The following is a 27,174-nucleotide window of genomic DNA, read 5'->3' on the forward strand; positions in this document are numbered from 1 at the left end:
ACATTTTTACATTTACAGCAGAATAAGTCCAGGAATTTATACACCCAAATGGGTGTTGCTGCCTTCAAACTAGTCACCTTGGGAAGATGGATGTTTAGTCTAGTGAAGCTGACCTTAAGTCAGACTATTTCTAGAGCCTTCCTTGGAAACTGTCCACTTGTGAGCTTCCTCAGTGTTGGTAGGTCTTTGTCCTTTATGGGTAGATTTATGTTTTGAGGAATGATTTTTTTTTTTTTTTTAAGAGCCAAAGAGCATTAGAAGATAAGTCTGATAAATAAAATGGGTGATGGAGCTTGGGACTACCTCTCGGGAGGGGTGGTGTGAAAAACGAGGTCTCACTGTAAGGCTGGGAGGCCTCTTACCTTGCATGGCTTCAGAGATCATTCCAAAGAGGAAGTCTATGTGTTCTTGGCATATGTAACATCACAGCTCCAGAGTACGATCTCTCGAGGAAATAATAGGTTATGGTAACTCTTGAGGGCTTACGTTTTAGTGTATGTGGTTAAAGAGGGAGCCTTGCTCATTCTCATCATACTTCATATGAGCAGAAATGGAAAACTCTATCTCCATGATTTCTCCCAAGGGAAGGATCATCATCTACTGCTTAAAGAGTTAAAATGAAAAGCACTTGGTGTCACGTCTACATTATCCAACACCGTCCTCCCCCAAAATGTGCAATGGGCAATTCCTAATACCTGAGTCTCCCCAGTGTGGACAAGTGGGTAAGGACAGGTCTCTGAAACCTGGATAGGACTAGAAGGTCAAGGGGATTAGAGTGTGTTTCCAATGGCTCAATCTACCCAACAGGCCCACAACACCAACACATACAAGAAAACCTCCTACAGCTAAGCAGTACACAAAGTTTTAGGAGAGAAGAGGGAAAATGATTATCTTCCAGTAGCTTCTATGATAAAAACCCACCGGCTTCTGGATGACAAACGAACAGAGTCCATTGACAAGAAAGTTCATGGTGTTCAATTCTAGTGCACGCATAAGGAATAAAGTGTGTGGCCACTAGCTCGTTGAAGTGCATTTCCAGCTGAGGCCAAAGGCAGCAAAGGTGCAAGAGGCTGCTGGGGCTGGCATTAGTTGAAGCAGGGTCTATAAATTCGGAGCGGCAAAGCAATTTGTAGAAAGCCCCAGTTACGCAGCAGGATATCTGCCAACCAGTGAAGTCAAAGAACGTTCAATCTCGAACTTTCTACAAAGTGCTTCACTGCTAATGAGGAAGCTCCCTAAAACACCATATCCTGAGTGTCAGAGAAATATGGCCAAGATGGTGATTGACGGGGAGCAGAGATCGATCCTCTCATAGCGTTTGGACTGTGTATTCTCCACACATCACACACACACTTAACGAAGAGCACATAACCGCAGTCACATTCGGTCTCTTCTGCACCCGCCTCCGTCCAGTGGGGCTTCTGAGTACAGTATTTCCAGGGGCCGTTCTGGGTTAATGGGCTCTGCTGATCACAGCCAGAAGCAGCAGGACAGAGTCAGCGCCTTAAAAGTCAGCCGTATATCCAAGTGCTCGCAGCAGACATCGGTCTCAAGTTGATCAGTCGGGATGTTGCTCGTGGTGAGTGTCTTTAGGTTAGTCTTTGTAAAAACCACAAAGCTAAGCCGTTTGCTTAAATCATCGTTAGAAAGAATGCTGAGTGCCCAGATGGGATTTCTAGTTTCTGTGCAAATGAAATCACATTAGTCCAGATTTTATTCACTCAAAACTATAGGGAAGCAGTAGGATTTGGTTTAAATGCTGCCCAAAAAGCAGGAATTCACTTAAGTTTTAATTCTGAAGCAATCCTGTTGTTAATGTTGTAGCCAGGTTCAGGCAGCATGGGGGGCGGGGCCCCCGCTGTGCTCACTGAGGAATCCCGGATCTCTCCCAGTTCAGGCTCACTCTCACTAGAGGTAGACCCATTGTTGATGGCGTAGACACCCTCTGCAACTCCCTGAGCTGAAGTGCAGCCATCTGGCTCTTTCTTCTCCCTGGGACTGGACAGTCCCGGGAGGACAGCCATCTTGCCAGTCTGCCTATTGGGCAGCAAGGACATGGTGTAGTCCGCGATGATGCCACCCACATCTAAATTGCATGCCTGGTCGAAGGCTAAGAAGCCGACGTTGGCGTTTGCCTCACACACCACAAAGGAGCCATCGTCCATGATGAGGAGATCAATGCCACAGAAGTCCATGCCCAGGATGTTGGACACCTGAATAGCCAACTGCTTGCCTTGTTCTGTCAGCGGGCACATGACACCCACACCGCCTGTGGGGAAAGCACAGTGACATAATGGTGACATCAGACACCGAGAACACAATAACCCTTCAAAGAAGAGATGGGGAATGCCAAGGAGGGGCAGTGAGACGGGCATTGTCATCACTCACAAAAGGTCTGTTTGGAAATCAGGACACCATTTGGGAAAACAACAGGGTCATGTCTTATCTAAGAGTTTTTAAAATGTTTATTTCCTCAGACCCACTCATCCTACCACTAAGGAAATAATCTTACATAATGGAAAAAAGCTTTTTGCACAAAATGGATGGTAGAGTTATTTAAAATCCTGGAAAACTGAAACACTTGTACATAGTAGGCACTCACTAAATATTTGTTGATAAATAAATGAAAAGCTACAAATATCTCCTAATGGAGGAAAGCAGCATATTTTAGAATCATTAATAATAACGCTTGTAGAGAGCTTGTGATCCTTTGGAAAAACACGTGAAAGGACTGAAGACTGTGCAGTATGACCACAAGTGTGCAAAGAGATATTGTCGGTTGGGGCCACCTGGGTGGCTCAGTCAGCTAAGTATATGACTCTTGGTTTCAGTTCAGGTTGTGACCTCAAGGTCAGTTGTAAGAATGAGCCCTATGTCGGGCTCCGTGCTCACGGCACAGAGCCTGCTTGGGATTCTTTCTCTCTCTCCCTCCCTCCCCTGTGCATGCGTGCTCTCTCTCTCTCTCCAAATAAATAAATAAAATAGATGTTTTTGGAAATAATGATAAGAAAACGTTAACAATGGCTGTCTCTAGGGAGTGGGATTAATGATAGACATCTTTTTTCATTTGACTTTGCCATACTTACCAATTTTCTACATCGAGAATGTGTTCCTTTCGTATAGAAAAAGCAAAATTAACACTATGTCTTAGGAAGAGGGAGACGGAAAGGCTTATGAGACAAAATCCTATACCAAAGACACAGAGTCTGACTGCCCTTACGTACCACAAAGCTAAGACCTCAGGTTTAATAGTCTCCCTGGAAAGACTTAAGACTTGTGTTCTCAGGTCCAACAACTAACGTCTTTACCTTAACACTGTCCCTTCCCCACCTGTTAGGTTATAGAAGGAAAAGGCTATAAAAGAGTTTTAGACTAGCTCAATAACATGGGTAAATGACAAAACTGTGTGGTTCCTAGTTAAAGAAGGGATTTTGTAAGGTGACTAAAAAAGACAGCATCATCCACGAGACTCACTGTGGTGGTACCACACACGAAAATGAGATGGGACAGCATGCTGGGTACTTAGCACTGTGTCAGCCTGAGCCTAGCATCTGCCCCCCTCACAGCATTTTATCACAGTGTCTTGCAATGATGTGCTTTCGTGTCTTCTCCTTCATGGCCCCGTAAGCTGTTCCAGACCAGGGGCTCCACGGCTGATCGCTATACTCACAGAGTCTGCTCGTGGTGGCTGCTCAACCAGTATTAATGAAGGACCGAATCTGTGTCTCGGCCTCTTTATCAATCACTAGCCTTGGTACACTCACCGGGCCATTTAAGAAATAACCATAGTCATTTTTTGTTGTCGTTTCTTTCATATTACCAACACACACATTCATTCAATGAGGGTGACGAGAGCTTTCTTTGATGGGGACAAAAATTTACATCCCTCCTGGAACACCTCCATTCACCATAACAGAAAACAAGATTAACAACAGGTTCACGGAGGGCACCTGGGTGGCTCGGTCAGTTAAGCACCCGACTTGGGTTCAAGTCACGATATCACAGTTGGTGAGTTCGAGCCCCACATCAGGCTCTGTGCTGTCAAGGTGGAACCTGCTTCAGATCCTCGGTCCCCTTCTCTCTCTGTCCCTTCCCTGCTAGCACTTGCACATGCTCGCTCGCTCTCTCTCAAAAGTAAATAAAAACATTAAGAAAAAAACCCCACAAAAAACAATAGGTTCATGGGATGGGGTTATGCGTTTGACCCAAACATAAACTGCAGCTAATAGTATCATACATATAAGAAAAACACAATTTTCGGGGCGCCTGGGTGGCTCAGTAGGTTGAGCGTCCGACTTCGGCTCAGGTCATGATCTCATGGTCCGTGAGTTCGAGCCCTGCGTCGGGCTCTGTGCTGACAGCTCGGACCCTGGAGCCCATTTCGGATTGTGTGTCTCCCTCTCTCTCTGCCCCTCCCCTGCTCATGCTCTGTCTCTCTCTGTCTCAGAAATAAATAAACGTTAAAAAAATTTTTTTAATAAAAAGAAAAACAATTTTCAATTACAATGTAAAAGCAGAATCACTCTCCTCCTGCCATGCATTAGTGTAGACCCTCATTATTTCTTGCCTGAGCTACTGTAAAATCTTCTGAACTCATCTTCCTGCTTCCTGCCTTATGCCTTCGATCCCTCCCCTACCCAGGATTTTTCTCAAACACGGATCCCCCTGTCACCCCTTACACTAAACCTGACTGAGTCCCAACACTTCCCAGATAGGGTTCAACCTCAGTGTCCTGATACCCCTGGCCTGACCTCTATCACAGCACTTACACCTGTCCGTTCTCCTCCTGGACTGCTCGCTGTGGCAAGGGCTTGTTTCTAACTCTTCTCTGTGATCCTGGCGCCTAGCAGAGCATTTGACAAGATAGGAGGGATCCATCCACATTTACTGAATGGGTGCAAACATCCTAATAAAAATCCCGGTGGCCTCCCGCGACTGACACACTGACTGTGAGCTTTTATACCTTACCGAGAGAGCAGTTGCTTTGCATCCGTCCGTCTGTGGAGCAGCGGAGCATAGAGCCTATCACCCGGCCCCCGACCACCACCACCCGGATGTCTTTGCCATGTGACTCCTTCACATACTTCTGGAACAGGTAGGGCACATCATGGCGGATCAGATGGCAGATGTCTGAGAGGTGATGTTTATCTCTTGCAAGAAAAACAGCTTTTCCTTTAAGAAGAAAGACACAGAGCAAGAGTAGTTACAGAAGCCTCTGAGTCCTGTCCTTGCCCTCCCATCTCCCTGGCCCATACAGTTGTCAATTCTTCCCAAACTTGCCTTACCTTGGCCCCTTCTGTTTCCTGACCAGACTCGAGCTTCTTATCAAATGGCCACTGAACCTTATTTTCTCTTGGTTTTACTCAGGTCCCTCTCCCTCAACAACTCTTTTTTCAAGATGAAACAATAATGTATTCCAGAGACACAGAGAAGAGGCCATCATAGAATCCTAAGGATCTAGTCAATTCAGTTCCAAAAGCAGTTAGCATCTCCAATCACCCCAGGATGCTGATTAGGCAGGGTCCATCTCTAACCCCATTTATTTGATCTCCAAAACTTACACTGGGCTCGAGGCACAAGGCAGGTGCCAATCCACGCTTACAGAACACAATTAACTGAACACACTTCAGAGGAATTCCAAGTCTAGGTGGAGAGAGACCCGCAAAAGGTAACTACAACACAGCATGATATAGCGTTAAAAGAGGTCTATGCAAAATGCCATGGGAGTTCAAAGAAGAAGCCACTGACAGACTCCCTCCTCCCTTTAAACATAGGAAGTTTCTTACTTGGCTATACCTGTTCAATCCTAGATGGAATGATCTATACTCCTGCTGTCTAGGGAAAGCATTCCTTCTTGACTCCCAATTCTTTATTTTCTGCTTGAATCACCACTGCTTTTACAATTATTCGACATCTGCTTTCCATCTGCATACTAGCCAACAAATCTGAGCAAGAGATTCTGATGTCTGCAAATCTGACATGAGCATACCCAGTCTGAGCCTTCTTGTTAGCAAATATGGGAAAAGAAGACACGGTTTTCCTAGGAGGTGTGTAACCACCTTAAAAGGACTGGGACCCTTCTGAAATCTTAATAAAAAGAGTGATGATGGATCTCAGGCCCTAGTGGCTTAGGAGACTGAGAAGTAACCTCCAACACACGTCTCCATCACTGCACATTTGGCACCAGGAGATCTGGCAACTGACACTAGATGGCTGGGATTCAATTAGAGGCACTGGGGGTTCCCTGGACATTAGGTAGGATTTTCAGCAGAAATGGGGGCTAGATACAGGGACTTGGTTCCTTGGTTGCTGGCAGGTTCCAGTATGGGGCTTAGCCTGCAGTTAGTTTTTAGGCACAGAGCAAAAAGGGGGAGGGGGTGGGAAAGAGGACTAAGATTAGTTAATCATCTACCATGTACCAAACCCTTTGTTTTTTTTATTATTTCATTTACACTTCATACTAGCCCTATGAAGCCATTAGAACAGGATAGTTATTTTTGTTTTACAGTAGAGGGAAATAAAGGTCTACAAGATTAGTAACTTTCTCAAGGGCACAGCCTGTACCATCCCACTGCCTTCTTCAGATTTATTCCCACATACTAAAGTTTAATAGCTGCTATAATTTGTTTACTCCCAACCCATTTCCCCTAAGATATTATATGTTACACTAGCAGGGAACAACCTGAAAATTAAATTAAGAACACAATTCCATAGCATCAAAAGGAACAAACAATTTAGAAATAAACTCAACCAGGGGTGCCTGGGTGGCTCAGTCGGTTAAGCGTCCGACTTCGGCTCAGGTCATGATCTCACAGTCCGTGAGTTCGAGCCCCGCGTCGGGCTCTGTGCTGACAGCTCAGAGCCTGAAGCCTGTTTCGGATTCTGTGTCTCCCTCTCTCTCTGCCCCTCCCCTGTTCATGCTCTGTCTCTCTCTGTCTCAAAAATAAATAAACGTTAAAAAAAAAATTAAAAAAAAAATAAACTCAACCAAAAAAGTAGAAGACGTACCCCTGAAAACTATAAAACATTTTTGAGAAAAATTAAAGATCTGAATAAATGGAGAGACATCCCATGTTCAGGGACCAGCGGACTTAATACTGTTATGATGGTAACACTCTTCAAATTGATCTACAGATTCAATGCAGTCCCCACTAAAAGTCCAACTTCTTTTTTTGCAGAAGTTGACAAGCTGATCCTAAAATTCATATGGAAATGCAAGGGATCCCAAATATCCAACACAATCTTGAGTAAAAAAAAAGGACAAAGTTGGAGGACCGACACTTCCAAATTGAAAACTTACTACAAAGTTACAGTAATGAAGACAGTGTGGTCTTGCATAAAAAGATATAGGGATCAATAGAGTAGAACTGAGAGCCCACAATGGTCAGGTGACATCTGACAAGAGTTACAAAAGCATCCAATGGGGGAAAGAATAGTCTTCAACAAGTAATACTGGGGAAATTGGATATCCACATGCAAAAGAAGGAAGCTGGACTTCTTTGTCACACCATATACATAATTAGCTCAAAATGGATCAAAGACCCATTTGTAAGAGTGAAAACTATTAAACTCCTAGAAGGAAACACATGTGTCAATCTGTGTGACCCTGGATTAAGCAACCAGAAAATGACATCTAAAAGCACAAGTCACCCAAGGAAAAAAAAATAAACAAATTGAACTCCATCAAAATCAAAACCTTCTGTGCATTCAAGGACACTATCAAGAAAGTGAAAACGAAAAGCTACAGGGTAGGGAAAAAACCTGTTCCAATTATGTTCGTATGTCATGAACTCTTTTTTTTTTTTTTTTTAATTTTTTTTTTCAATGTTTATTTATTTTTGGGACAGAGAGAGACAGAGCATGAACAGGGGAGGGGCAGAGAGAGAGGGAGACACAGAATCCGAAGCAGGCTCCAGGCTCTGAGCCATCAGCCCAGAGCCCGACGCGGGGCTCGAACTCACGGACCGCGAGATCGTGACCTGGCTGAAGTCGGACGCTTAACCGACTGCGCCACCCAGGCGCCCCTGTCATGAACTCTTAACACGGCAATCAAAAGACCAACAGTCCAAGTGAAAAGTGAACAAAGGATTTGAACAGACAGTTGTCTGAAGAAGATCTACACACGCCCAACAGGCACATGAAAAGATGTTCAACATCATTAGTCATTAGGGAAATAAAAAGCAAAACCATGATAAGATACCACAAGGGTAAAAACAAATCACATATTTGCTAGCTGCTAAGAGAGTAAATCTTAAAAGTTCTCATCATAAGAAAAAAGTTCTGTAGCTCTGTATGGTGATGGGCTTACTGTGCCAATCATTTTGCAATATATACAAATATCGAATCATTACATTGCATACCTGAAACTGATACTATGTTGTTTATCCATATCTTAAAAAAACATGTAAAATAAATGAAGTGGGCCTCTACATCACTAATGCTTGAAAAACATGTATTTTGGCTTGTGGCTTGCTTTTATGGTGGAAGTGTGGGGGCTATTTTCTTTATTTGTCAAGGCAAAGAGGACATTCATACATGTATATTCTAAAAGTTAAACCTGCTCACTTTTCAGGCTGCAAGCTTTCAAATTAATATATACAATCAAAAAGTTTTATTTACTACTCCCCCCAAAAAAATCAATCAATAAATCAATCAACTAATCATGAATGAATGAATAAAACAAGGGTTGGGAAGGATGTGGAGAAATTAGAACCCTCATACACCGCTGGTAGGAATGCAAAATGGCATAACCAATGTGGAAAACAGTTTGGCAGTTCCTTTAAGGTGAAACATGGAGTTACCATACTGACCCAGCAATTCCGTGCTTAGGCAGATACCCAAGAGAAATGAAAGCATACGTTCACATAGAAACTTATACACATGTCTATCACAGCATTATATACAATAGCCACAAAGTGGAAACAACTCAAATGTCCATCAACTGGTGAACAGATAAACAAAATGTGGTCTATCCATACAACAGAGTATTACTGAGGGACAAAGTACTATTCCACGCTATAACATGGGTGACCCATGAAAACATCATGCTAGGTCAAAGAAACCAGACACAAAAGACCACATAGGGTGTGATCCCATTGATATGAAATGTTCGAAACAGGCAAATCTATAGAAACAACAAGTAGATTAGTGGTTGCCAGGGACGAGGGGAAGAGCAATTGCAACTGACCCCTAATAGATACAGGGTTTTTTTCTGGGATGGAAATGTTCTGAAATTAGATAATGGCTATGGTCGTACACAACAGTGAATGTACTAAAATCCACTAAATTGTACACTTAAAAAATGGTGAACTCTTTGTTATGTGAATTACATCTCAATTTTTGAAACGTTTGACAATACGATGTATTTTATTTAATTTCTGCTTATTGTCTTTCTTACCTTTCTACAATATGAGCTCCCTGAGGACAGGAGTTTTTGTTTTGTTCCTTTCTGTATCCCCAGAGGCTAGAACAGTCCCTGGAAGTCTGCAGGCTAATAATATTAGTTGAATTTTAAATTCTGTATATTTTGGCACAAAAGAAATGGGATGTTGAACTTCAGGACTGTAGCATATCTAAATAGCACTGAGGGCCCCACTCTGCCCCCCAAACTCATTCTTCTTTCTCCTCGACAGTGTCCTTGGTTCCCACGAGTTGCTTTGCTCACATCTACTTCTGTTTTTTCACTTCCTTCCTCCAATTCGAATTGCACACTCCAGCCTAAGTCTCCTCCCCCGCCAGCAAAGCCCACCCTGCTTGTGGCAGAGCTGGTCCCCCTCTGTTGGGTACAAGCGGGTGCTGGATGAGCCTGCCACAGCGGCCATCACCCTGCAAGGCCACCAACTCTACTCTCTACACACTGGAGCTCCCTGACAGCAGTGACTGCGTCCAGTTCATTTTACCGCCCGGTCCCTACATCCCAGGAACTGCTCAGGACATGTCTGTTCATGGTGCCTCCACTCGCTGCAGATGCCCTGAGCAATTAAGTATGCCATCTGGGTTGCATCAGGGGGTACCTGCTCACCTGCTGCACCAGTCCCTGCTGTGCACGGAGCGCTGGAGCAGGACTCTGGGACAGAGATGCATGGGACTGAGTTCCCAACCCTGAGCAGCTCACAGCCAATGAGGGGGAAAAGGCACATACACCCGTAACTGTCATAAAGCACAGTACTGTTAGAGGCACGGTCAACGTGCTACGGAAACATGAAAGATGAGCAGTTAATTCTGCCTGGCAGAGAGGCAGGGAGACTGGGGGTGTGGAAGGGAAAGAGACAATAGCCAGGGCTGGCCTTTACAGGTGGCATCCCTAGGTGCCAGAGGAAGATGGCATTTCCAGCAAAGGAAAGAGAAGACAGCGCACGGTCCAGCTGGTGAATGAGAAGTAGTCTGCAGTGGACTATGAGGGCTCACGGGGCCAGAGAAGGCTACAAAGGAAGGCTGAAGCTTCAGGGCCTTCAGAGCTACAGAGCGGAATATGGGCTTTGTCTAACAGGCAACAGGGCTCTCGGGAGGGCTTTTTAGCAAGGCAGTGACAAGAACAGAGGTTTCAGAGAAATCACTTCCAAGGAAGAGAGGACACACGGGCGCTGAAGTCAGAGAGACCAGTCAGAGTCCAGGGGATGGATGAGAAGGGTCTGACCAAGCAAGGACGGTGGGGACAGAGAGGAGGGGACAGAGGAAGGACTACACTGTGAGCCCCTTGAGGGGACACTCCGCTTCTCTAAACCAGCGCTTCTGCGACACCCAATGAGGGTCTTGCCCTCGCAGAGGTGCGGCCCTAACGGAAGTCCAGGAGGAGCAGCACTGACCCCGGTGTCCTCGTGTGCTCTTGACCACGACCGGGTAGCCCAGGGGCTCAGCCTCATCGATCATTTTGGAAAAGTCATCATGCCCACCTGCCAAGAAAAGGTAAACGTCAGTGAAGGTAAGGCTGATGGTCGGGAGCGGTCAGCCCCACAGTGCCCCTTCTGTAGGATGTCTTTCAAGGCCTCATGTTCCTGATTAAAGCAATTCGAACCCATTCCATCTGACAGACATGCATGGGGCACCTATACTATATGCAGGAGTAGAGACACAAGGAAACTGGAGCACCTCAAGTATTTCAGTGTGGCAAAGGCTGCACCTGCTTTAGTTCATGCAATCCTCCTAACAATCCCATAGGCAGGGCAGGTATCTTTCCCTTTAAAATGGCTGTGGCAGGGGGCACCTGGCGGGCTTAGTAGGCTAAACAGCCAACTTCGGCTCAGGTCATGACCTCGCAGTTTGTGGGTTCAAGCCCCGCGTCAGGCTCCGTGCTGACAGCTCAGAACATGGAGACTGCCTCAGATTCTGTGTCTCCCTCTCTTTCTGCCCCTCCCCTGCACATGCTCCCTCTCTCTCTCAAAAATAAACATTAAAAAAAAAAAAAAATGACTGTGGTAGGTAGAACTCTAAAATGGCCCTAAGATTCCCACACCCTGGTTTACACGCCCTGTATAATCCCCTCTCTTGGGTATGGGAGGGACCGGTGAATATGATGGGATATTCCTGTGACTAGGTTAATAAATAGTCTAGTTTGAGTTGATAAAGAGGGGGAGGATTTATGGTGGGCCTGACATAATCAGGTGAGTCCTTTAAGGAAAGGTGAAAAGTCAGAGAGACTCTCCTGCTGGCCTTGAAGGAGCACATTGTCCTTGGCCATTGTCAAGAAGGTCATGTGACAGGGACAGCAGTCAGCTTCTAAAAGCTGAGAATAGCCCTCAGCTGATAACCAGCAATAAAGTAGTAGACACCTCTGTCCTACAACTGCAAGGAACTAAATGCCAACAACTAGTGAGCCTGGAAGACCCCAGACCCCAGATGAGACCACAGCCCAGCTGTCCCTTGATTCCAGTCCGGTGAGGCCTGAGCAAGAACCCAGCTATGCTGTGGCTTGACTTCTGACCTACAGAAACTGTGAGATAATAAATGGATGTCTCCCTCTCTCTCTCTTTTTTTTTTTTTTTAGAGAGAGGCTGCGTGAGCAGGGGGCAGGGCAAAGGAAGACAAAGAATCTCAAGCAGGCTCCAAGCCCAAGGCAGAGCCCCACGTGAGGCCCAATCTCACAACCCTGAGATCATGACCTGAGCCAAAATCAAGAGTCGGGTGCTCAACTCACCAGGTGCTCCTAGACAGGTGTTATTTTAAGCTGCAAAGTTTTTAGTACTTTGTGGTACAACAATAGAAAGCCGATGCCCAAAGAAACTAAGCCTGGGGATTTGTCTCACCAGTTAAGGCATGACTCAAAAGCTTGAATTACCTCCACTATACGCTAATTCTTAATTTTAAAAATATGAATAATAATGTATATTAAAATCTTTCTAAATTGTTTCATAAGTGTCCTTGACTTTCTATACATTCACCTCTCTGGGACAGTAGTCTGCCTGCTACAGGTGGTATTATAGTTCATCAATTTTTGCAAAGCAAAATACCCTGGCATACTAATAAGATCTGCCTTGTTTACAAAAGGGTTAATGATTAAAACAAAACCATGGTGAGGCCGTGTAGGTAATCAGGAACATCCTCACGAAGAGTACACTTTATTAGAAAGGAACTCCCGCAGACAGTCTCTCTCCTGCCCGCCGCTCCCTTGCAGTGTATTTAATAAACTTCTATCTCCTTAAAAAAAAAAAAAAAGGGATATCCCAACTTCCTGAAGTCCCTTGACATATCTAACTCGTCTCTAGCTATGCTTTTTCCTTCCCGTATACAACAGTGAAAGAGGGGTCCTTCTTATCCAAGGCCATCCCTGCACCTGTGCTTTAGACCCCTCTCCCTCTCACCTCCTCGGAGCTTTTGCGCTATTAAGTGTGCTCTCTCTGACGGGTCTTCAGCCTCCCTGTTCCGAGTTCTGTCGCCATTTTAAACATGCCCAGTTCTCTCCCATCTTCAACAAAATCGCCATTCTTGCTCCTGTATCATCCCTTAACTACCATCAGCTACTGAGATGGGTTTTCATCTTCTCACTTCTCATTCATTCCCTCATCCTTGACCCTTGATGGGCTTTTCTCCCCATCACTTACCCAACACACCTGTCCTTTCAGAACCAAACAACACTCATCCTTTCTGGAATGTTCTTTCCTCTGGCATCTGGCATCTCTCCCTTCCCTCCTCACCTCTCCAAATGCTCCTGCTTGGTCTCCTGTATGTGTTCCTCTTCCTTTACCCATTTTCTAAAGGGTTCCCTCTTGAACCCTCTCTTACTAAATTTTATTTTTTATTGTGGTAAAATATACATAAAATGTTAACCATTTTAATGTAGAGTTCAGCACTCTCTTCATTCTATACGTTCTCCCTGAAGCAATCTCATCCATTCTTGTGACTTCACTTAACCTAATGAAGGTTTCCAAATCCGCTTCCCTAAATTACACCTCTCTCAGGAGCTCCAGATCCATTTATCTCCTGCCTACTGAGTATTCTTACTTGCTCATACTATAGACGCCTCAAAAAGAATGTGTCCCAAACTGAAATCATCTCTGCCCGATAACCCCTCACCACCCCACCCCTGCCCCCCACCAACCTGTTTCTCCTCCCTGGTGTTTCTAGTTGCAGTGAATGTTTGCTTTCACATCTGGTTGCCCAAACCAGAAACCAGAGTCACTCTGGAGTCCTCTGTATATTCTTCACATCCAACCAGTCATCATGGCCTGTTATTTTGATCTCTTTCATAATTTCTGAATCTGTTCACATATCTTCATTCTTACTATGGCTACCTTAGTTTAGATCATCACTGCTCACTTGGACGGATGGATGGACAGACAGATAGACAGACTGATTTTTAAGTAGGCTTCACATCCAGTATGGAGCCCATTGTGGGGCTTGAACTCATGACCCTGGGCTCAAGATGTGAGCTGAGATCAAGTCAGACACTTAACCAACTGAGCCACCCAGGTGCCCTTCACTTTGACAGTTTAAAAACCCTACTGCCACCTTGTCTCTACTCTGCCCCTGTCTGATTCCTTCTTCATACTTTAGCCAAAGTATGAAGTACTAAAGTCTGATTGGGCCACCTCCTTGATTAACACCTTCTAGTAACTTCCTATTAGTCTTAGGATTCTCCCTACTCCACTTCCCATGCCGTTTATTTTTTTTAATGTTTATTTATTTTTGAGAGAGAGACAGACAGACAGACAGATGGACAAAGTGTGAGCGGGAGAGGGGCAGAGAGAGAGGGAGACATAGAATCTGAAGCAGGCTCCAGGCTCTGAGCTGTCAGCACAGAGCCCAACGCGGGGCTTGAACTCACGGACCATGAGATCATGACCTGAGCCGAAGTCAGACACCTAACCAACTGAGCCATCCAGGCGCCCCCTACTCGTTCTAGTTTAAATCTCAATTCCATCACCTTTATGTTCTACATAATCTGTTATGTTATGTACCACCCATCCGTCATGTTCTCGCTTGCCTCCAGGCTGATCTATATTCTGTTCTCTGTGTAGGGAACCCCCTTGTCCCCAGTGCTTTAGCTGGATAACTTCAGCTTAGTTCAGACATTCTCTCCTTCAGCAAGCCTTCCTCGACATCTCCTAAACTGCATGTGGAGCCTTCCTGCGTGTCCCGTACCACCTTGCCCTGGCTCTTACCGTGGCACTTGTTACACTGCCCTGACCCTCCAGTTTACTTGCCGTGCTCCACCTCTGGTGAACTGGGAACGCCTTCCGGGCAGGACTCTGTCTCACTTGCTGCTATAGCCCAGTACCTAGCATGGGGGTTGGCACATAGTGCGTACCAGATGCATGTAGAATGAGTGAATCACAGACAGAAAGAAGCGAAGGCATTTCAGACAGAGGGAGCGGCCATGTGAAAAACTCAAGATGTTGAACCACCTAAGAGGAACAGATTCACACTGAAAACCAAGATACTGGAGCGCTTCTGGGCAAAAAAAACATAGAGATGCAGGTGATGTGAAAAGCTAGGTTCCAATCCCAAGGACACTCACCATAGGAGAAGGTGTCTGGCATAGGAACCCCATGTCCAGCCAGCTCTTGGAAAGTCCAGAACTTGTTGACACAGTTTAAAATGCTCTGTGGGCGGTTGACCAGGCGGCAGCCCAGCTTCTCCAGGTGGCGCAGGACGGTGATGTCGCTGTCTGACTGCACTGAGGGTGTGGGCACCCGCACGAGCACCACGTCTGGGAAAGTGGTAAGTGCCTTCTGGTTCAGCTGAAGACCTGCAATCGAAGGGCCAGCGTGAGTTCTATGCTTGCCACGGTCTGGTCCCACCAGAAGAACTGGTTCTGACAGACTCAAGGCTCAACCCAGCAGGGAGACAGCCTTGAAAATGGCACTTGGATATCCTGTAGTAACAAGAAAGCTACAGTCAACCCCGCACTCCACACAAATGGGCAGAGCATGATCATGAGGAAACACAAAAGAATGAACAGGAAACAAAAAAAGAAAGAAAGAAAAGAAAAGCAGCATATCAAGAATAATCCAAGTTAGAAGAATCCACAGGAGATTTACATAGTCCAGTATCTTCCTTCGATGGAGCACTAGTATTACTCAAAGTGTAGTGTCTTTCAAGGCTGGAGACGAAATAAAAAGGAAGCAGTGCAGCTCACTTAAGGAATCCTTACTAGTCTTTTATGACTTAACCTTGAAAAGTCTATCTGGAGGGGCACCTGGATGGCTCAGTCAGGGGAGCAGGTGACTCTCAATCTTGGGGTTGTGAGCTCCAGCCCCACACTGGGCATAGAGATTACTTAAAAAAAAAAGATAAAAATATGTCTGGAATATTATATAACCATTTAAATGATTTTTATGAATGTAATAAATGCAAAAATGCCAATGTTAAGTGGAAAAAAACAGGACACAAAATTATAAATACAAGTTAGAAAAGACTAGAAGGAAATATACCAACATTTTAACAATGGGTAATGGGATTATAGGCAATTTCCTATTTTCTACTTATCTGTATTTTCCAAGATGTCTCCAAGTGCATATTCTCCTTATAACAACAAAACTCTTAAAAAAATATCAATCTGCTAAAAATCAATTCAATATTAAACAAAATCAGAATGCATCTGAAGAGAGCTGGTCCACACAGCATAAGGGCACGGGCAAACGGGGAGTATCAGCTTGGAGTGAAGACTCAAGAGGATCAGCAGTTGAGTCTTCATGGATCTGCAGGGCTTTCATGCAGAAGACATAATTTGGTTTGTCTTCTCTAGCCCCAAGAGATAGAGCTATCCATGAGCATTATTTTGTCTGTCTTTTCACTCCTGTATCCCCAGCCCTTAGAACAGTGCCTGGTGCATGATAGGCACTTGATGGTTGCTGAATTGTTGAGAGGCCCCAGGGAAATAGGTTTGGAACCACAGAGGCAGGAAATGGGATGGGTAGGGCAATGAGGAGTGAGTTCAGGGAATTACTTGGTCAGCCTTCGTGAACCTTAAAGGAGTCTCTACCAGGCTCTAAAGAAAATCTAAACACAGTGTTTAAATCTAAAATTTAAACAGTGTCAGAACCATCTTATAGGCTTTAACCCAAGTGCCTTCTATTTCATAAGTGACACGCTATACAACCACAGAATTCGGAGAACACAAAAGATGCTCATGAAATCACTATTTCTCCACTGGGGGGGATGAAGAATCTCAATACAAAAACTCAGAGCAAAACAAAAGTAAACAAGCAAAGAAACCAAAACCACAAAACGACTACATGGATCTAACCTGCATAGTTTCCCCCGCGTTCTAGAAGATGTTTCATCAATGCAACAAAAGGGGGTCGGCGTAATCACGGAGATAAATTGTTTTTAGTACTTCTGCGGATAGCGTGAACCCGAGGAACTAGAACAGAATTCTCAGGGGTGATTTATAAAGAGCATTTAGGTTATCTTCCCTTTGCCGTCAGAAAACAGTATCATTTATACAGGCTTTTTCCTTTTGCCACTTACAGCCATTGGGGAAAATAACATACAAGGAGAAGAAGAAAAAAAAAAAGAGCAAACCCCGTATAGCATCTTCAAAACTGATAGAAGAAAGAAAGAAAAGTATTCATGTTGCTGAAAATGGGGAGTAAACACGCAGGGCAAAAGCAACAGCCTGAGACGACATCACACGAGGAGCTAATATGAGCAAAAATGCTTTGAAAACCATATAGTGCCATACACACGTGAGGCGCTGGCATCATCACTGCACATTCGATGAAGCCAGCGAGGACAACTTATGCAGCTTCGTGCCCGCTGGGGAGGAAAATGGCTTTGCAACAGAAAAGTGACCTAGAGAAACGAGAAGCAGCAGAACCGTCTGGCTTTTAAATCCCAACACGAGGCCACACATGAACAGTGAAGCTTCTAAATGGGAAGAAAAGAATTCAATCGTTTCTGGAAATAATCAACCACACGTGGACGGAGACAGCGCGGCCTCAAGCAGAGTCACGTACACCTAGGAAATCTTACCAGAACTTCATCTCTCTTCCCCAAAGGTAAATCTTTGGGCCTGGCTCATTCCAACTGGAGCCTTCAATAAATGAAGAATGGAAGGGGGTTAAGTGTAGCCGAAAAGACTCTACCAAGCAGTTAGACAGGTGTGGTCTCTGGCCATGCCTGCTTCCAGCTCTGTGCCGAGAGGGGTGGGACAGGTTAAGGAATTACATGTGCACGCCCAGCTCCGCCTCCGCCCACGTCCACAGCTCCAGCGATTCTTGCTCTGGGCATCTTCCCTTGCCCCGGTCATTCCTGTTCTCTTTGCCGTCTAAACCTAAAGAAATCGTCGGTTCTAGAAGTAGTAGACAAGAGGCTGCTGCTGGCCCGTGGCTTCACTGCGAACGGCAGTTCCACACAGCCGTGGCCAAGAACAACCTGAGTTTAAGGCTGGCTCTTGGCAAACCTGCTGCTGAACTCTGAGGTCTTGAATCACTCAGAAATGGCTTCCCCTCTCCCCATTCAAATATCTGCTCTCAGGAAAGGAACTGATACACTTAATACAGGATGCAGCCTAAATGTGTCACCTTTCCCAGAGTCCTTAACATTTCCACTGCAATCCAAAGGCCTCAGGCCAAGGGAATAAAGAGCTGATGCAGGACATCAGGGAGGGCAGGGCTCTGCTTGGCGGCCTGTAGATAGACGGAAAGCGCTCAGCAATGAGAGGCTCGTGCCCTCAAATAACAAATAACAAGGGATTTCATGTGACTAAGTGCCCCAGTGCTTTTGGGCATCACCTTGACTTGGGTGACAGGGCAGGAGGAAGGGAGCAGAGCTGTTTCTGGAATATTCAGACTCTCCTAGACTCCTACATAGGGCTTGAAATTTACTGTTCAGCCTCAAACCACTTTTTTTTTTAACTATATCATTCTGTCCCCAAACAGGTCAGTAAGACAGTGAAAAAGATCAGACCCCAAACTAGTTAGTACAGTGGCCAACAGCCAATCTGATCTAAATCAACCATTTAAAGCCATAACAATGTTTTCTTCATATTACTTCTAAAAAGAATAATCTACTTTCATGGGTTATTATATTCTGATTTCCTTTTGAAGTCTGTTATTTACATTCAGAAATATTTTACTGCATTAAAAACAGGATAGAAAAATGGGATAACGTTTTCCAAAGAACCGAGCCTGTTTTTTTCTAACTCATATATCAGGTTCAATTAAGTTAATCAAAACTAGACTTTTGCATTTATATGTACAACAGCAAAGACATGTACTTTATAATACAGAGAAATCGGTTTAGAAAGAAGCAAAATCATTCTTGGAAAGTAGAGCTCTAAATATTAAAAACCATTCTCAACCATTCACATCAATAGAGGGAAACAGAAGCACAGATAGTCAGACGTGAGGCCACTCAGATCTGAATCTGGCTAGCATTTTTAGTGGGCATCTGTTGTATTTTAGGTACTTTGCTAAGAACTTTCACATACATTATCTCATTTAAAGGAAAAATTCCTTGGGGCGCCTGGCTGCCTCAGTTAGCAGAGTGTGTGGCTCTTGATCTCCAGGTTGTGAGTTTGAGACCCATACTGGATATAGAGATTACTTAAAAAAAAATTAAAAGTAAATAAACAAAAGATTTCTTGTCATATGGATCCCTGCCTTAGATCTGACTTTATTCTTAAAATTTTTTTTAATGTTTATTTTTGAGAAAGAGACAGAGCGTGAGCAGGGGAGGGGCAGAGAGAGAGGGAGACACAGAACCTAAAGCAGGCTCCAGGCTCTGAGCTGTCAGCACAGAGCCTGACGTGGGGCTCAAACCATGAACTGCGAGCTCATGACCCGAGCTGAAGTCTGATGCTTAAGCAACTGAGCCACACAGGCGCCCAGATCTGACTTTAAAAGTCTCCACATTGACTGATGCATAATGGGTTACCTCCCACCCTATGCGCACAGACGCACACATCCTTGGCTTCATGAGAGAAAGCTTCAAAAGTAAACTGGTTTTAGGGGTGCCTGGGTGGCTCAGTCAGTTAAGCGTCCGACTTCAGCTCAGGGCATAATCTTGTGGTCTGTGAGTTTAAGCCCTGCATCAGGCTCTGTGCTGACAGCTCAGAGCCTGAAGCCTGTTTCAGATTCTGTGTCTCCCTCTCTCTCTGACCCTCCCCCACTCGCACTCTCTCTCTCTCTCTCTCTCTCTCTCTCTCAAAAATAAGTAAACATTAAAAAAAAAAGTAAACTGATTTGTAGTGCACTAGAAAAAAACCTTCATGTACAAAGCAAGCAGCAGAGATAAGAAAATCACAGGACACTATAGGATGATGGCAAGCAAGGACCTCACTTATGGCAGCTTTCGGGACCCCTATATACACACACATATATATGTGTGTATATATATATGTGTGTATATATATATATGTATATATATATATATATACAGTGAAATATATATATGTATATGCATATACATATATATATTTGTGTATATTTGTGTGTATATATATGTATATATATGTATATATATAGTGAAATATATATATGTATATGTACATATACAGTGAAATATATATATATGTATATGCATATACATATATATATATATTTTTAACGTTTATTTTTGAGAAAGAGCGGGGGAGGGGCAGAAAGAGAGGGAGGCAGGAGATTCCAAGCAGGCTCCGCACCGTCAGCATAAAGCCCAATGTGGGGCTCAAATTGATGAACCTCAAGATCACGACCTGAGCCGAAATCAAGAGTCGGATACTTAACAGAGTGAGCCACCCAGACTCAGGATTGTGTAACAGTGGCTGGTAGTGAAGCTCTGAAAGTTGTCAGAATGGAATCGACAGCAGAAGTAAAGTAAGTGGATGATCCACGGAGCGCTTCACATGATCTCATCGTGTTATAAGGAAGATGTGTCATTTGAAACATGACCTGGCCCCTCTCGATGATGTTCCAGGCTTTCCCTGCGTGTTTCTAGCCTCCACTCGCCCCTCCCCCCCATAAGGAAGTTATTTCTCAGAAGGAAGTTATTTTTATTTTTAAGGAGATGCTATCACCACTCCTTCCCTTTTAAAGTTCTTTGTCACAAGGCCCAAAGAGGTCTTACCTCCACCTCATAAAACCCACAGTCATTAAGTGGCTGCTTTTGTTCTCCACCAATTGCTATTTTCAGGTCATTTAATTCAATTCAACCTTTAGTGAATTGTTGGGGTGAGTCACACACACTATGAAGCAGGAATACCAAGCTGAACCAGGTGATCTTTGCCTATGAGGAGCTTAATCTCCTTAGGGACATACAGACACAACGTAAACATTCAGTCTGTCACTCAACACATCCATTCAGCAATTATCTATTTAGCAGCTACTCTGGGCTGAGTCCACTGTTAGTTTGGGTGTCCCCAGAAGCACTCCCGAGACAAGTGCAAAAAGTTTATTATTAGGATGGTAATTTCAGGAAACACGGGTGCGAGAGGAGAGAAGGGAATGTGGCAAATAGAGGGTATGTTATTAAGTGAGGGACCGCCTTGGCAACCAGGGCTTAATCCTGCTGCGTAACAGTAAGAAATAGTTTAGTGCACACGCCTCAGTTATTCCACGTGAGGGGTGACGGAGTTGGCAATTGATAATTTTTGTGCACCAACTCAGTCTTTGGTTGAAAGCTGCTCCGGGGACGTGGTATTAATTTCCTGGCCCTTCTGGCTTGCCTTGCGTGTATGGGCCAAGTGGCCTCTTGGGATCGGAGAGAGCCCTCAGAGATTCGAGTGTTGACGGTTAGAAGTGGGGCCCCAGTGCCATCAAATGGGAGGGCAACAGGGACACTGGAGGGCCACTCACAGCTAAGGAACAGGCACCATCTTAAGGGCTGGGCACGGGGGTAGAGGGGTGTGGGTGAAACAGATGATATCCCTGGAATTTAAGAAGAAAGACAACACACAATTGTGGTTAATGCTGTCGATGCTCTGTACAGAGTACCTGGGTGTTAGGAAGAGTTATCAGTCTGGTTTGGGTAGTGGGTGGGGACAGGAGGTGACTGATTATAACACAAGTAGTCGAACAGGTATATATGTCAGGGCACAGTGACAGTGAATGAGGAGGGAGCGGTTAGTGATAATCTCTGAGACAGAATCAAGGAAAGTTTCGGAAAGGAGATGTTGACTCATGGTGCCTTTGGGCTCAGAAAAAATGTGTGAAACTAATAAATGCACGTTCACCTCTCAGAAAGAAATCTATGGTCAAGGTCTGGCATCTTACAAGCACTGAGTTCAGGGATATCCCAGGGTGAATGTATTTGCAAAAGCACTGGAAGAAGTTAAGACAACTTGAGATGAAAGGCCATTATGATGGAGATAAAGTGCTGGTCTCCAAGTCAGAGACGTGATTCAATTCCTTGTCATTTAGGGGCACCTGGGTGGCTCAGTAGGTTAAGTTAAGTGCCTAACTCTTAATTTCGGCTCAGGTCATGATCTTGGAGTTCGTGAGATCAAGCCCCGTGTTGGGCTCTGTGCTGACAGCGTGGAGCCTGCTTGCAATTCTCTCTCTCTCCCTCTGCCCCTCCCCACTTGTGCACAAGCATGCACGCGTTCTCTCTCTCAAAATAAATATATAAAACTTAAAAAAATGCCTCGTTGTCATTCAACAACTTGGCAAGACACAAGTCTCTGTGGGTGTCGGTTTCCTCATCCGTAAAATGGAAGGGTCCCAGGAAACCAACCTGCCCTCTCCCAAACCCTCCCCACCCCTACCTCACCATAATGAGCCTCCTTGCAACCACGAAGACAAATCTCCTCAAGCCCTTTATCCCTTTCACATCAGTCACCCAAGACTCCAGTCTCCGAGGCCACCTCATCTCCCTAGATGCTAATCCCCACCTGGCTCTGACATTGTCTTTTCTACTCCCATCTTCCACCCCTTTCCACCTCGCAGTGTCCTCTGGGACTCAACGGGCAGCAAATCCCCCATCCTCAACCTTTATAGTGAGTGTTCCCTTCACCCTCTTTTCCTGAGTGTGGCTCACCCCCGACTCTCCCCAGTTAACCCGCTTCCCTAACGGTCCTTCCCAGTTGTGGTTGTGCTCTCTTCCTGGCACCTGGGATTCCCGAACCTGCCAGTGGGAGAGATGCGCTCCTTGTTGTGGCTTCCAGACCTTCCTCCTCTCTCTCCCCTAAAACTCCCAGCTCAGCTCTCATCATACTGCACAGCACTCCACTTGTACAGGCCATCCAGGGACCCCAGTCACCCACCTCTGTCTCTGAAGCTTTAGCTCCTGACTCATTGACCCCTCAACACTGCCACAGCTAATGCTGATTTCAGTACCCTTGTGCAGAATTCTTCCGATGCCCATGCCTCTGTTTCCTGACCTCATTTCCTCCAAGGATGCTGTCTGTCCACCACCCCAACTCAGTCACCACTCTGGGTTACATTCTAGACTTGATACAATAATCATAATTCCAGTCTCCAAACACCGTCTCCTATCTTTCCAGCTTACTCTCTCTAGTACCCCCAACTACAGCCAAACTTTGACTCCACTTTGACCCTAGGAACTACCATTTTTTAGTAGGAAAAACTACCTATTTTTCACTGCCCCTCGCTTCAGACCCTCACTTCCTGCCTTAACCTATTTAAATTTCATAGGAAAGCACCATAGCATGTATCTTCAAATCTACGGTACATCCTCAGATCTTGCACCTAGTTTTTGCTTGGCTGAACCACATCCCTGGTTAGACCAATCCAACTCTGCCTACTTCGTGTTCCCTCCTGTGCAGTGGAACATGAAGAAAAAAATACAAAAACCTGCCGACTGGTCTCAAGGGCATTCTTACTGCTGCCTGGCAAGCACCCTATTTCCCTGGTCCATTCACTCTCCCTGACCCTAAAGAACGATTTCACTTTCTCTTCTTGCTACTTTCTCCTTCCTTCTTATTTCAATGAGAGAAACTGAAGCAATCAGAGAGGAACTTCCCTATAAGCTCCCACAAGCACATCTATCCATCTACTGGCACCTTGGCCATGTAGGTTATCTTCCCTCTTACAATGGCTGAAGCATCCTTGCTCCCAGCTTAGGCCAATTCCTTGAAATATGTAACAGATCCCAATCCCTCCTTCTCACTTACAAAGCACTGCTCCAGCAATCCACCTCCCCTGCATCACCAATTTCTCTCTCTCTACTGGATCATTCACACCAGCATATAACACACTGTTTTTTCTGTCTTAAGGAAAGACTCTCAAACCCATCTCCCCTTTGAGCAAGGTCTTAGTCAGCTAGGCTATTACAACAAAATACCACAGACTGGGGGGCTTAACCAACAGACATATATTTCTCACAGTTCTGGAGACTGGAAATCTGACATCAGGGTGCCAGCACGACTGGGTTCTGGTGAGGGCCCTGTTCCTAGCTTGCAGATAGCTGCCTTCTTGCTGTATCATCAGAAGGCAGAGAGAGAGAGAGAAAAAAAAAAAATTCGGGGGAGAAACAGTTCAGTTCATAGCAGGCTACTAATTCATTTTTCACCTTCCCTTTAGAACAAAACTCCTAAGACAGTGTGTATATTCATTGTTGTCCATTATTTCATGAAGCTTCTCTTATCAGGGACACTAATGCTAACTCCATGTTGCTAAATCCAATGGTCCATTCTCACTCCTCATCTAACCTGATCTATCAGCAAAATCTGACACAGTCTGATCACGTCTTCCTTCTTTAAATACTTTGTCCACTCTGCTTCCAGGACATTCCTCTCTCCTGGATTTCTTCATCCCTTATACTTAGGTTTCCTTCCTGGCTGCTCCTCATCTCCCCAACCACTAACTGGAGTGCCCCAGAGCCCAGTCCTTGGACCTCTTCTCTTTTCTATGAAGTCACTCCCTTGATAGGTATGTGGAGATGCTTCTATTTTTGATATCTTCGGGCCAGGGCTTTCCCCTTTATCCCAACTGATATAACAGACCGCCTACTTGACATTTTCACTTGGATGTCTAATGGGCATCTCAGTCTCGGTCCTGATCCTCACCCCCTGCTCAAACCTACTCCTACATCCTTTCCAGGTGGGTAAATGGCAAACTTTATTCTTCTAGCTGCTCAGGACAGACACATTGGAGTCCTCCTTGACTAGTCTTTACTGAACATCCAACATCTGATCCAGTAGGCAAACCCTGACAACTCTGTCTTCAAAATCTACCCCAAATCCAGTTACTTTGCACCTCCTCCCCTGAAATCATTCTAGTCCAACAATCGTCATCTCTCACCCGAATTGTAGCAATGACCTCAGCAATCTCCCTGCTTCTGCCCTTGGTACCATCAGTCTGTTCTCAACACTGTGACCAGAGTGACCCTGTGACCATAAGGCAGGTCATGTCACCCCTCTGCTCAAAACCCTTCAATGGATTCCCAGTTCATCCAGAGTAAAATACAAAGTCCTTCTATGACCCACAAGGCCCAATATATTGGCTCTTCTCCCCTCACTCTCCACTTCTCTGACCTCCTCTCCCAGGGCCTGCTCCTTGGCTCACTCCGCTCTGGCCATACTAATTGTTTTGCTACTCCCTCTTGCCTAAACTACTCTAATCTCAGATATCTAAATGGCTTGTTTCCTCACCTCCTTCAAGTCTTTAGCTGAACATCATCTCCTAGGTGAGGAACACCCTTCCACCCTATCCAAAATTGCATCTCCTCTCCTGCCTCCAGAAACATGCCATCCCCTTTCCCTGCTTTTTCCTTCTTGGCCCTTTTCACCAACATACTATATATTTTACTTATCTTGTTTGTATCCTATCTCTCCCATCTAGACTCTAATTTCCTGGAAAGGCAGGGATTTCTTCCTGTTTTGTTCTGGTACCTAGAATGATACCTTACACATAGTAGGTAGTCAACAGGTATTTGTTGACCAAAAGAATGAACGAAATCCTAACAATGAGGATGGAGACTGTTCTTACTCTCCATCACATCTCCAGTACCTAGCACAGTGCCTGGCACAGACTGGGCAGGCAACAGCTGTGAATGGGAACGACTGTTGTGAAGACGAAGGCACATAAAATATATGAAAGCATTAATAACAGAGTTACAGATATAGTTATTCCATTATTCCTGTTGGTTCCTCAATGCAAAGTAACTAATTTAAATTTATCACTTTCTCATGGTGGGGGGGGGTCTTCTTGAATTACTTTTATTTTTTTAAAGTTTATTTATTTTTGGGGCGCCTGGGTGGCACAGTCGGTTAAGCGTCCGACTTCAGCCAGGTCACGATCTCGCGGTCCGTGAGTTCGAGCCCCGCGTCGGGCTCTGGGCTGATGGCTCGGAGCCTGGAGCCTGCTTCCGATTCTGTGTCTCCCTCTCTCTCTGCCCCTCCCCCGTTCATGCTCTGTCTCTCTCTGTCCCAAAAATAAATAAACGTTGAAAAAAAAATTAAAAAAAAAAAATAAAGTTTATTTATTTTTGAGAGAGAGAGAGAGTGCGCAAGTGCGTGAGGGGGGAGGAGCAGAGGGGGGGGGCAGAGAATGTGAAGCAGGTTCACACTGTCAGTGTAAAGCCCAATGTGGGGCTTGAACCCATGGACTGTGAGGTCATGACCTGTGCCAAAGTCGGACGCTCAACCAACTAGGCCACCCAGGCATCGCTTGAGTTATTTTTTAAGAGTGAAGGATCAAATGGGACTAGATTAAACATTTCAGATCATGTTGTAGTTATGTGTTAAAACAATATAAACCCATGATAAGGTAACGTGTCTCAGGAAAGTGGGTAAGGTTGGCGTACCTAAGCACTGGAGAAGAGGGTGGAATGGGGTGAGACTAGCACTGACATACCTGGATGTCACTGGACTCCCTGCTAATAAGGGGAGTGACAAGGACGTGTGGAGGGATGGGGATTACGTGGACCTCTCTGATGATGGCTCTACCCCTTCCACCAGGCAATCCTAACAAATTTGGAGGAAGTGTTACGGTAACAGCAATAGGTGGTTCAGAACTCTGTAAGTAAGGCTTTGAGATCTACTAAGGACCCCAATCTATTGGTTCTAGAATTCCTTCCAAGACAGTTCATGACGTATCCCTAAAAACTACCGTTAGAATCATAAAGTACACATCCAGTCCATCCTCAGTCCTTGAGGTTGGCCCACGGATATAAATGTGGACCCATGCGGTAAGGCGTATCCATTCAGTGCTCACGTCGGTTTAGAAACAGTATATGGCAGATGCTTCCATCCACTCTCAGACTTTTCCACTAGTCTTGTATGGTAGCTTATTCAGATTACAGAGTGTCAGGCCCAGGCTTTGGGCAGAGCGCGAGGTCAAAGATCAACCTCTATGCACAGATTAGTATGTACCCTTGCCTGCTAGGGCCTCCTTGCACAGCAATGGGAGACCATCCCTTCTCTGTGAGGCCTCTGCCATCTTCTGGAAGGCTGCGACACGACCACTTCATCAAATTCAGTTCGGATTCCTCCCACTTGAGCACTTACATCTTACTCAGCTGATTACAACAAAGAACCAAAGAAAAATATCCCAGAACACCTTAACTTAAAGAACCTGACCTAGAAATTGCCATATGGCCACCAAGGTTTCAGCTCTGAAAGGAAGACAAGGAATGCTGAGTCATTCTGCTCCTAAGAGACAAACTGCCACACACCCTCATTTCCAGGTCAGGTGCATCTTTTTGGTCTCGATGTCTATCCCTGAGTTTGTGACTATACTTGTTTTTTGAGACAATAAACTGCCATTGTAAAGACCTGTGGGTGATCAAAGAACTTAATTTACACTGGTGGCTCTGTCCTCATAGAATGGCTCATCACAAAAACATTTACATGGC

At 45.0% G+C, this 27,174-nt stretch overlaps 1 protein-coding gene across 1 annotated transcript in view; it reads right to left on the reverse strand.

Annotated features, from left to right (window-relative positions):
• Positions 1 to 956: 956 nt before the first annotated feature.
• The window catches only part of RIMKLA (ribosomal modification protein rimK like family member A), a 30,582-nt gene continuing 4,364 nt past the window's right edge, over positions 957 to 27,174 (reverse strand). The window contains exons 2-5 of the mRNA XM_047871947.1: positions 14,954 to 15,184; positions 10,806 to 10,892; positions 4,969 to 5,172; positions 957 to 2,269 (exon numbers count right to left, since the gene is read on the reverse strand). Coding sequence (XP_047727903.1) covers positions 1,779 to 2,269; positions 4,969 to 5,172; positions 10,806 to 10,892; positions 14,954 to 15,184 — 1,013 coding nt within the window. The 3' untranslated portion in view covers positions 957 to 1,778. The remainder of the gene's footprint in view (positions 2,270 to 4,968; positions 5,173 to 10,805; positions 10,893 to 14,953; positions 15,185 to 27,174) is intronic.

The sequence above is a fragment of the Prionailurus viverrinus genome, chromosome C1, assembly GCF_022837055.1.
Source record: "Prionailurus viverrinus isolate Anna chromosome C1, UM_Priviv_1.0, whole genome shotgun sequence".
Lineage (NCBI taxonomy): Eukaryota > Metazoa > Chordata > Mammalia > Carnivora > Felidae > Prionailurus > Prionailurus viverrinus.